This window comes from Rhizophagus irregularis, chromosome 11 (assembly GCF_026210795.1).
Source record: "Rhizophagus irregularis chromosome 11, complete sequence".
Taxonomy (NCBI): domain Eukaryota; kingdom Fungi; phylum Glomeromycota; class Glomeromycetes; order Glomerales; family Glomeraceae; genus Rhizophagus; species Rhizophagus irregularis.
In genome coordinates, this window is record NC_089439.1 from 3351244 (window position 1) to 3363580 (window position 12337).

The 12337-nt window shown below is 26.9% G+C and overlaps 2 protein-coding genes across 2 annotated transcripts; one reads left to right on the forward strand and one right to left on the reverse strand.

Annotated features, from left to right (window-relative positions):
* Positions 1 to 5752: 5752 nt before the first annotated feature.
* OCT59_003208 (uncharacterized protein) lies at positions 5753 to 7253 on the reverse strand (the record flags this gene model as incomplete). The annotated part of the gene is made up of 3 exons (XM_066145463.1): positions 5753 to 5964; positions 6508 to 6920; positions 7000 to 7253. 3 exons carry the CDS (start codon positions 7251 to 7253, stop codon positions 5753 to 5755), a joined length of 879 nt encoding a protein of 292 aa, XP_065996186.1.
* A 2739-nt stretch (positions 7254 to 9992) lies between these two features.
* OCT59_003209 (uncharacterized protein) lies at positions 9993 to 12098 on the forward strand. The gene is made up of 2 exons (XM_025319138.2): positions 9993 to 10234; positions 10324 to 12098. Exons 1-2 carry the CDS (start codon positions 10002 to 10004, stop codon positions 11681 to 11683), a joined length of 1593 nt encoding a protein of 530 aa, XP_025174472.1. The 5' UTR covers positions 9993 to 10001; the 3' UTR covers positions 11684 to 12098.
* The last annotated feature ends 239 nt before the right edge of the window (positions 12099 to 12337 follow it).

Here is a 12337-nt window from a genome sequence, read left to right on the forward strand (position 1 = left end):
ATTTGATAATATGTTTGATAATTGCATTTGTAATGGATTTCTTTTCCTTGGTTTAGTTGAAAGTTTTGATAAAGTACCATAATTACTTGATGTATGAATATTTAAGCCATCTGATCAAAAGGATCATTTATATAATTTAAAGTAGAATGTTCAATATAATTAAAAATTAAATTTTCTAAACATATAAATTATAAAAATAAGTATAAATAATATAAATAATTATTAACAATTAAATTTTTTAATGCATACCTTATAAATTATATAATCAGATTATTTTCTGGTATGCTTCGCAAGTATTTCTATTATAAATCCATCCCTAATTTTTATTCATCACATTATCACACCCCATCTGAGTTTCACTGTTTATATTTATCTGAGGGACAGTTTTTTTTGAGTAAGCAAAATCTTATTCATCACACCTTATTCATCACTATTTATTTTCACATATTAGTACATAATGCCATAATGTAATAGGACCTGGAAAACTATATATAAAGGTTACCGCCAAAAAATCAAAAAAAAATAGGAGTGCGAACCATAATATGATTGGTTGTTTTGCTGTTTCTTCGCATATTTTACATTTCAAATATAGTAATAGGGCCAAGAAAGGAAAGATTTTCACAAAAAAATTCTTATTGTTGCGAACCAACACGTGACTTTTACTAATTAATTTGGCGGTATCATTTTTGAAAATTAATTATAGCCTCGAATACGTATTTTGTGATAGCCATATTAGAAGTTTTGCAGGTCCTAATGTAATCCTGTATGCAAAATTTTACCGGTACAACTGGAATAGTTGATCAACTCTTAACGTAGACAGAGAGAAAAATTAAAGGGATTAGAAATTAAGTATTATTCCAAATCAGAGAAATACTAAGTGAATTAAGAGTTGGCAGTATCTCTTCTTTACTGAATCTGAATTAACAGATTTTTTTATCTTTCTTATTTTGATTAATAGTGTTCTTTTATTTGGGTAGAATACAGTCAACTCTCTTTATAGTCACACATTTGGGACAGTCCATATTTGGTGATTATAAAGAGATGTGACTATATAAAAAATTTCTTATATTTGTATATCATAATTCCGGCCAAAAATTAACATAATTTTAGCCAGAATTATACTTAAAACTTTATTGTATCGTAACTTCGCCAATATTAATCGTAGAGTGATGATCTTACCGCCATTCGATTCGTCTTGATGAGACGGTTCTAATGGTATAAAATATGTCGAAATCCAACCACTAGATTAATTTCCGAAATTAAAAAAATATTAATGGTTTTTGTGTAATAACTCTGCCAATATTGATCCTAGAAAGACGATCTTACTACCATTCGATTCGTCTTGATGAGACGAATCTAATGGTATAAGATACATCGAAATCCAATCACTAGATCAATTTCCGAAATTAAAAAATATTAAATGGTTTTTAAGTAATAACTCCGTCAATATTGATCACAGAGAGATGAGCTTACCACCATTCGATTCGTCTCGATGAGGCGATTCCAACGAGCTATAAATCGTCTTTTTACAATCACTAGGTACCGAGAAATCTAGCAAAATGTTAAATGGCGCAGTAAACGTAAATCAAGAAATATTATAATGCCGATGTTTAACATTTTGTTGAATAACTCGTCAGCCAGTGATCAGAAAAGGATAAAACTACCACCATTCGATTTGTCTCAGTGAGACGATTCTAACAAGCTATGATACATCTTTGTACGATTATTAGATGCCAAGTTATTTAATATATTCTTTATATAACTGTGATTATAAACGGTTATTTTTAATATAAGATTTTTGAGGATAGGTGTGATAGTGACTATAGATAGATTGTGACTATATAGGATAGATTTTAATAATAAAGTGTTTTGAACATTCAACTGGTGTGACTATATAGTAGAATGTGACTATAACGGGAGTGACTATAGAGGGAGTTGACTGTACTACTTTATCTCAATTATCGATCTTCAATTCTTTGAAAAATGGATTCTAAGAATATAGAAGAATTCATGTTTATTTAATTGATAATGTTCAACTAACAATTATTATTAGAAAATCTATCATATCAGATTGTGTTTAAGTGCAACTCTTATATTAATAACATAAGAATTAAGTAACATAACCCCTAAAGGTATATTGATCAAATAGGTCATGGTATCTTCTTATGCTTGTTCTACAAAAATGGATCAATATGTAGCAATATGTAGAGGTTATTAACAGTGAAATCAAAAAAAATGATAATGCTTTTGCTGGGTTTATAAACTTCTTGATGATGTTGTTTTTGTATGAAGTGGTGAATTGTTTATTTTCTTTGTAGAATTTTTCTGTACATTTTATAGCTGAATGAAATGTATTACTCATGTTACAGTCCTGAACTCCTGATCAGAAATCAGAATAGATAATGTCAGTTAGAGAATATTGGTATAATAATAAACATTTAACAACTTATTTGAATATTATTCACCAATAATTCAACACATTCATTTAACACATGTGCCTAGTTCTTATATTAAACTAGCTAACACCAACTATTAATCAATTTCCTAAGAATTATTATAATTTGAATAGTAATCATGAAGATGAACATCTAAAAATATTGCATAGAGATTTAATTACCAAAAATAAAATCAATAAAAAAACTAGATTTCAAAAAATTATTATTAATAATTAAATGCAAACAAATAAATTTAAAACCATTCAAGAAAATATTAATGATCAACAAGTATAATTAAATAAAAATGGCAAACATTATAATAATGATGAGAAGATATTTTATAGCAGAAAAATAAGGATTGTCATCTTTCATCTGAAACTCCAACAATAGGATTAACAAGAGAACATCAATTCAATAATAAAGAAGTTATTGGGTAAGATTTTATTTGATGAATTTCTTTCTTGTAAATATTATTTGATATTGATATTTAATTTAATATAGATTACCAGTGAACATATCTCTGATATGTGTGATGAAATGAAGTAATGTTTATGTGAAATCAGAATTCTGGTTCAGATGTAGTTACTGACATTGCCAAAATTTTACTATCTAAACAAGGAAAAAATACAGAAACTATTAAATTTCTAAAAGAACGTGATTTAGAATATATGGCATAACACCAATCTCGCTTTAATAGTAATCTTAGTTTCTATGCTGAGAAGTATATAATAAAAATCAATAGGTAAGCTTTTTTTAGTTGTAAATAAATATCCAAGAATGATCAGTAAGTAATTTAAAATGTATTTTTTTAATATTAATTCAGTACCAAGTGATGACGAAATATCCTTATATATTACAAATGATTTTTTCAAAAATATATTCTTTACACAATTAGCCATTATCAAGCAAGAAGAATTATTTGAAATTTTAATGATTATTAACCCCTTTAAAAAGAAGTTTTTAAAAGAAGCATTTTTGCTACATTTAAAATATGAAATATCCTATTCAAACAATCCAAATATAGATAATTATTACACTTTACAACAAGTAAAGGAATTAGATTATCTGATTAATGGTCTGATAATTCCAAATTTGACTCTTCTAATCAAATTAACATGTCAAGAGCAATTCGAAAGCGTTGTACATATAGATCATGTAGATAAAAAAATTATTTCATTTTTTTTTAATATTAACAGTACAAAAAAAGGTATTGTATTATGCTGATAAAGGATATGTTTTATTTTTTTAACATACTTGATGTAATGCATATTTTTATTTATATAGTAAATTTATATGTAATGAATTTCAATATATTTAGCATAATATTTATGCAATATGTTTGATTTATATTAATTTATATGTTAAATGAAAGAGTAAAAAAAGTAATTGTATAATGCTTGACAATTATTCTTTTATAATATATATTATATTAATATTGCAATTCTAATCCTATAAAATCCATATTAACATATATAGTAATATACATGTTTATATTCACATCCTAATTATATGTATAGTATAATGGTTGTAAAATAATGTCAAAAAAATTGAGTTTGATAGTAAAGTCCTCAATGATTTAGGTAATTTTTCTTATTTTTTTTTAAATTTAATAATAATTTAGAATTTTGTTTTATTAAATATCCTATTGTGATAGCTTTTAAAATTATTGGGTAATGTTGATCAGATAATATTTCACATAATATGTTTTTGCTTTTTTGTGATTATATACTATCAAAAATAATAAAAAGGATCTAATAATTAATAGTGTAAAAATAATTGGATATGTGATAAATAGAAGCTAAATTTTATTGATGCTAAAAGGAGTTTATACAACTATTCAAATAATTCAGTACCATAGATAACAAACAATTTTACAGAAAGAATACATTGTACAATTGAATCTAATTATTCAGAAAAACAACCTGTTTTAAGTTTCTTGAAAGATTGTATGGAATTAAATTATCATAAGATAATTTAACAGAAAATAGTGGGCTAAATAACTTTAAGGCTGGATTTGTAACATTATTTAATGCACAATCAATTGAACAGGTAATTTTAAATACTTCTTTTTATTAAATTGTATTTTTACTTATTTATATTTTTTAAAAAAAAATTTTAGCAAAATCTACCAGTTATTTTAACATCTGATCAACAAAAAAGATTAAATAAAGGAAGGCTTTGTTTTTTAATGAATATAGTTGAATCTACCAACTATAATAATTATTATTATGTTAAATGATCAAAGGATTCTGATGTGTTTATTTCACCTTATAATGATCAAATAGTGGAATTTACTGAGGAAACAATGAATAAGCTTTCTCCAATGATAAATAAACTGGTAGAAAAAGCAATTCAGGAAGCTGGTGGAATTCAACCTAACTACTATATTGTAAATATAGTTATGTACAGGAGAATGCCCTTTATGTCTAGATTATATTTGGAATGGACCTTTATGTGATGTTTGTAAATATGTACATGCAGCACATATATACAATGATTACTTAAAATGATGAATTTATTGAAAATATAACAAACAAATTAGTTACTTATTTTAAAAATAAGCAACATATTTTACCAAATTCTAGCAAAAATTTATGGATATCCCTAAATTAAAAATCGATCACGTGACTGTGCAAAATTGCCAGTGCGACTGGGCTAGTTGGCACAGTGATGGCAAATGACTAGGTCATTTGCCCATTTTGAGATGACCCCCTGAATGACCTTCGAATGGCCTAGTCATTTGGGTCATTTGTCATTTGAGTCATTTAAAATTAATGCTTTATAATTCAGGCCAAGTTAATGATGCCGGCCAGAATTATGAACTTATAATATCATGTGAAAATTTTATCCATGAAATAGTGAAATTGTACGAATAGTTCTGGCCAGAATTATGATGTAATTTTTAAATGACTAGGTCATTTGTCATTTTAATGTTGAAATGACCCAAATGACACGTGACCAGTTATTTGAGTCATTTGAGGTCATTTGGGTCACTGGCCAACACTGAGTTGGCATGACTTGAACCTAATTCGCCCCCATGTATAGTTGTGAAGTAGTGAAAGTGTTACCTGGATGATGATGATGAATTTTTATAACATGAATTTTACTAATGAAAGTGGTAATATAATATTGAAATACAAGTGTTGGCGAAAAAAAATTTAAGATTTCTTGCTATAATTTGTTGGCTAAAATGTTAAGTATGAAAATAATTTTCATTATTTATTAAGAATATTATTTTGTATATGCTGTATTATTATGAATCCATGAAATAATTATTATTTAATAAATATTAATATTATTGATAATATAAACGAGATTTACTGCCGTTTTCTTGTTATACCAAAAACTTCATACTCACTAACGATAAAACTTCCTTCATTATGTATTTTTTTATTATATGCTTTTTTGTTATATGTAGCACCATTATCTACATTAAAAGTCCAAGTTAATTGTAAATCATTAAAATTTGGACCACCACCATATTGATTTATTGCATTGTCATAATTTTGAATTCTAGATAAAATTATTTCTTTATTATCAACATTGAAGATAAAACTATCTGTAATTTTTTCATATTTTTCACCTTTATTAATATCCCAATTAATTGGATTGTAACCTCCAAGAATTGACGTTTCATCTTTTAATTTTATAACTGTAATTGTGGGACCTTTGTTATCGCACATTTTATGAAATATTGATCCTGTAAATCCATCTCGACTTCCACGTGTAAGTAATTTAAATTCATAATAGATTTTTCTAAATTTATTTGATATTTCGCTTTCATTATTTCCTTGAATCCATGAGGAAATCAATGCCGCCTGTTCACCATTGATTAATTTAGAATCAATAGTTATATTAGGAATATTTAAAATTGCTTTTCTTGATATAAGATTATTGAATTTTGGTTGCCAATCCGATACTAAATTATATTTTAAAAGATCCTGATACAAATCATTGGGAAAAATTCCGCTATAAGGCGTTATTTTGAAACAAAAATCATCAGATGAGAAATCATAAAATCTAATATAAGGTATAAAATCTTCTAAAGATTTCTTTAAAGCATTAAAGTCACTTGGTGTCCAGTTATTAATTTCTTCTGATAATTCAGTGTTTTGAGCTTTACCCCAACGAATGATATGATCCCACAATTCATTTTCTTCCATGCACGAATTTTCTTCTTTACAAATCGACAATAATGCCTCTTTATCTACAGATGTAAAATCGGTAGCATTGAATAGAATTTCAGGTTGCTCGCAAATAGTTGTTGTCCAATAATTTTGTAATTTGGTGAAATCAGAATTTTTAAAACTGATTTTTTGAACTAAAAAAAGATTTTGAAAGAGCCAATCGGGATGGTGTTCAATTAGATCTTGTTGAACGTAATCATATAATTCTTTAAGCTTGAATCTTCCACAAGCTGTTAAAAGGTTCAAAATATCAGAAGCTTTCTTATTATCAAGATTAATAATACCGCCGTAGATATATCTAATCAAAAAGATATTTATTACTAATTGTGTATAAATAATTTAATTAATATGTATGATTGAATTATTTCGTGTATTACCTGATTAAAATATCGAATATATCAGAGGAAAGATCAGGAAATTCTAAAATAAAAATATTATTTTCTTTTCTAAATTGTTTATTAGAAAAGACGTTTTCAAAATAAACGGATCTCGTTTCAAGAATAATTGAATGCGCGCAAAATGTTTTCTCATTATTACTTTTATCAACTTTAATTATAACATCATGTTTTTTTTTACTTTCTAAAAGCTTTGTAAAGTCTTGCGACAAGTGAGGTAAAAATTGCGTAGCCATTTTTGAAAAAAAATCAAAATATAATATAAAATTCAAAATATAATATAAAATTCTTTTAAAACTTATATATGCACAAATTTAGACTTTCGGAGAATTCTCCGATTTGTGAAGATAACAAATGATAGACAATAAACAATAATTTATTTTAATTTAATTAATTTAATTGATTTGCAACTTCATCCTATCATGCAAGATACTGTAGAAAAATAGTAGTACAGTACATCAGATAAATATTCATATTTATGGCGCAGAAATAAATGTAATGCGATCATTTACCCTATAAAAATTTTCTGGGACAAACTCCGAGTCTCCGATAAATGATAATTTTTCTAGCTTTATTCCGAAAAATTTAGGACATGTAACCAATAATATTTATAAGGGTTGCCATTGGAAATATTTATTATTTTGTAATAAAAATATTAGAAATGATTGGCTATTGCCAACGTTTAAATAGAAGCCCTAATGTATTTAGAGCAGAATACTATATAAATGTCTTATGGAGTGAATTCTATTACAAAAAATTATACTAACGTTGTAAATTCATTTAGCTGATTGGATAACATTCAAATTTAGACTTCATTAATGTCTTTATAATAATAGTAATATTTCCCAATCATAATATTTATGCTTAATAATTAAGTAACGAATCAAATTCATTAAATTTATTATAATTTTCTTACAATAAATACAAATTTGTAAATTTTTTTTATTATCAACGTAACAATCGATATTATATTAATGAAAAATATGAAACAGGTATCAATTTCCTTAACGTTAATTATTCAGTAGTTGGTACTTTAATACTTTTTAATAATATAATTTATTCATTCGTCTAAAATGATTTCAGCTGCTGTAATCCCTTGATAAGAAATTTTCATCGTGTTTGAAAATATATATCACGTAGGTTTACCGACAACCCATAATCAGTGTTGGCATTTGGCCGCGGCCAAGATTTTTTTGGCCATTTTGGCTACGGCCAAACGGCCAACCCCGGCCAAATGCTAAACGGCCAAAGAAATAACTAGATAGGTATTAGTACCTTGTTGGCATTTGGCCGCGGCCAAAACTTTTTTGGCCATTTTGGCCACGGCCAAACCGCCAAACGGCCAACGGCCAACCCCGGCCAAATGGCCAATGTGCCAACACTGCCATAATATTGACAGTCTACAATCCTGAACCAAGATCCTTATAAACCCAAATCCCGGTTGAAACAAAATCCCGATAGTCATACGATAGCATATTTAGTGGTGCAAACTTTTGATGGTCTCAAGTGACGTAACATCATGGACGTAACTTCATACAGTTGACGTATGACGTAATTAAAAAAATAATTAAATAATTAAAACAAATAAAAATATTAAATAAATTAACATATTTTTTATTATTTATATATAATTAAAATAATAACAATTACTGCTTCTTTTAATTAACAGCATTATTTAACATTTTTCTATATGCAATTTTACTATTACTAGTATATAAACGAAGGATATAAAATCATAATGATAGCATATAAACAATTTACTCTAATCCTAATCTAGTATTCAAAACATCATCAACTATGTCAATAGGATTAAATTCCATATTTTTATTGATTTCTTTATTAGTATTAGGTATATTTAGTTTCTTCACGCAATCCATTTTCTCCATCCTGAAAGATTGGATTTGTAAATTATACTGTAGTAGTAGAATATGGCGATATGTTGAATTTCGAAACTTAAAAGCAGTTTTCAAATAAAAAAAAAATAAAAAATAAAAAGTTTATATTATTATATTTATTATATTAAGTATATTAAGTTTAAAAGTAGTTACACCAAAAGTTTATTATATAAAGCCTAAAAAATTTAAAAGTAATTACGTCAAAAGTTTATGTAAAGTCTAAAAGTCTAAAAAAATCCATATGGCAAAAGTCATTTATGGCGTCATACGACAATGTGACGCTACTGACGGGACGTTGAAAAAAATGACGTAACTACATAAGGTTCAAAAGTCTGTCACAACTATATGTTAATGCATAATTTTTAAATCATATAAAAAACGCAACTTATTTTACATAATTTGTCCGAGTATATCTATTCATTGATTTCATTCACTACAATTGTATCACGTTTTTTTTGGTATTGATACGTAAACTGAATTGTTTATGGGCCGAATCTTCAAATAAAAAGTACTTCAATTATAGATTCAAAATCAGAGGAAAAAGTGTACCGAAAGCCAAGTCTAAATTAATGTCAACGAATGCATAATACATTTTTAATTATGTCGCGTAATAACTCTGTAATACAAACTAAGAAGCGGTTAAGGTTTTATTGTTATACAACGACACGTGCCGGACGGACATCCGGATTATTTGTATCCCCTTATATAGTCCTTCGTTACACTTCGGACTAATTATTTTACTGTTAATTTTATTGGGCGGAATGCACCATCACAAAAAGTGCATCAATAAAGACTAATTTTATAAATGTTGGGGAAGCGAAGTTAAGATTACGTAAATGAACTTCTAAAAAAAGGCTAACAATAAGACCCTGAAAAAACACACAAAAAAAGTCACATTTGAGCTTTGCGTCAAAATATTTATGTAAATCTTTCCTTTATTAAATAGTGCCGGTTTTTTCGAAATGATCGTAATTCCGGCCTGAAAAAGATGTTTATAATCTTGCCGATCTTATATTTTTCGGGGGTTACTTCAATCATTGGTATAAATTTCATGGTCTGGGGGTCTTTCCCTAAAAAATCATTATTATTATGTCAATAGACAATTCTAAACTATTAATACAAGATATTTCAAAACTCTTCAATAATTCGAATAATTATGACGTTAAAATAATTGTAGGAAAAGGTAATAATATTGAGAAATTTAATGCTCATTCGGTTATTTTAAGAGTGAGGTCAAATTATTTTAGTACAATATTAAAGAAATGGACTAAAAATGTTATCATTCCAAATATTAACCCACATGCTTTTAAAATTATATTAAAGTAAGTTTTACGAAAAAAATATTTTCTTTTTTAATTTATAATAAATTCAATATATATAATATATATATATATATATTTTTTTTTTGTAGGTATTTTTATACTGGAGATTATTCACTTGATGAAGAAAACAACGAAAAATATATTATTGATCTCCTTATTGCTGCCGATGAATTAGGAATATTTGAATTAGTTGAACATATTCAAGAGAATATTATCTATAGTAAAGTTAGTTGGATACAAAATAATTTTATGCAGGTTTATAACTTAGCTTTCAAAAATGTAGGGTTAGAATTTATTCGAAAATATTGTGACGAATTGATTAGTAAAAATGTCGAATTAATTTTTGAATCACATAATTTTAATTTGATTGATAAATCCTTACTGATTTCGATTATAAAGAAAGATGAGCTTGCGCTTGGAGAAATTGAAATTTGGAATTACGTTATCAAATGGGGAATGGAGCAAAAACCTCAAATTAATTCAAAAATATCAGATTTAACACAAGATGATTATGAGGAACTAAAAAATAGATTGCATGGAATATTAGAACACATTAGATTTTTTACAATGTCTAGTGATGATTTTTGGAATAAGATTTGGCCATTAAAAGATCTCTTACCGGATAATATATTAAATAAATTAGTTAATTATAATCTTCCTTCGAGGATACCTCCACCAACAGGTTCATTATCAAAAAGAATACCAAAAATGTTAAATGATTCTAATATAATTAATTATAGACAAGCAAACATTATCGCAAATTGGATCGATAGGAACGATAATAAATTTGCACATAAATTAGGTACTACTTACAATTATGAACTTTTACTTCGTGGTAGCCGTGATGGAATGGATATGAATCATTTTGAGTCCATATGTTGTGAACAAAGTAATACCCTTGTTGTAATCAAACTACGAGGATCAGATAAAATAATTGGCGGGTATAATCCAAGGCATTGGAGCTATTATGATGATGATTATTATCTCGACGTTGATTTAACTGATATCGATTCCAACATTGATTTTGTTTACAATAATGGTGACGATGATGACAATGAAGACGATGACGATGATGATAACGATGATAACGATGGTGACGATGGTGACGATGGTGATGATGGTGATGATGGTGATGATGGTGACGATGGTGATGATGGTGGTTATGATGGCTTTGTTTATGGTGATGATGATTTTGACGATGATGTGTGGTTAAATTGGTTATATACTAGTAATTCCTTCATATTTTCTTTCGATAAACTTGAAATGGATTCGTACATTTTAAGTCGAGTTAAAAACGTTAGTCGTGCAATTGTTTTCGACTGGAAAATTGGATTTGGAGATTTGCAATTTTTCCCTGACGGAAATTATAATCATCGTTATTACAAAAAAAAGATAATTGACACAAATTCATTTATTATAGAGGATTATGAAGTATTTAGTGTATTTTAATAACTTTGAATTTGGAATCTTTTTATACAAATTTAGAAATCTTCATATTATACTTCTTGATGACTCTCCACTGATCATAATCTTGCCCCAGATCTATAGTCCTTCTCACATATTAGGTGAATTACCTTTCTTATAGTATTAACATTTTTAGAATTTCTTTGTCCATAATTAATAAGCTAAGACTATCGATACTATCTTATATGGTAGATTAGAAGTTATTAGCAAAATGGTCAATAAGTCACTGGTGCGGATGGAAAGAAACTTTTAGCAGAACATGGCGTAACAGAAAATGTTAGGAACAAAAAAAAAATCATTTATTTATATAAATTATCAATTTTTTCGTAACCTATATTTATTGATTATAAGACTTTTTTTAGGCTTTTTGCCTCGAAATAAATTCAGTAGAATTAAATCCACGAGAATTATTTTGTATTTAAATCTGAGGTTTTGAATAATAATAATACTAATTCATTTTCTATCTTACCCATATCAATAGGATCATACGTTATTGAGAAATTCTTATAAGCTAATTTGAAATTCTTTTAATCTAATGAAAAGAATCTTCGTAACTACGAAATATTCCTATAGATATTCCTCAAGAATTTGTAACACTTAATATCGCTTTAAGGATGAGCGAAGCGTGGATATTCTTGA

Excerpts from the sequence above, each read along its gene's own strand:
- OCT59_003209 (XM_025319138.2), top strand. The coding sequence starts at position 10,002 with ATGTCAATAGACAATTCTAAACTATTAATACAAGATATTTCAAAACTC. Across the intron at positions 10,235-10,323 it reads GCTTTTAAAATTATATTAAA|GTATTTTTATACTGGAGATT; the intron begins GTAAGTTTTACG and ends TTTTTTTTGTAG.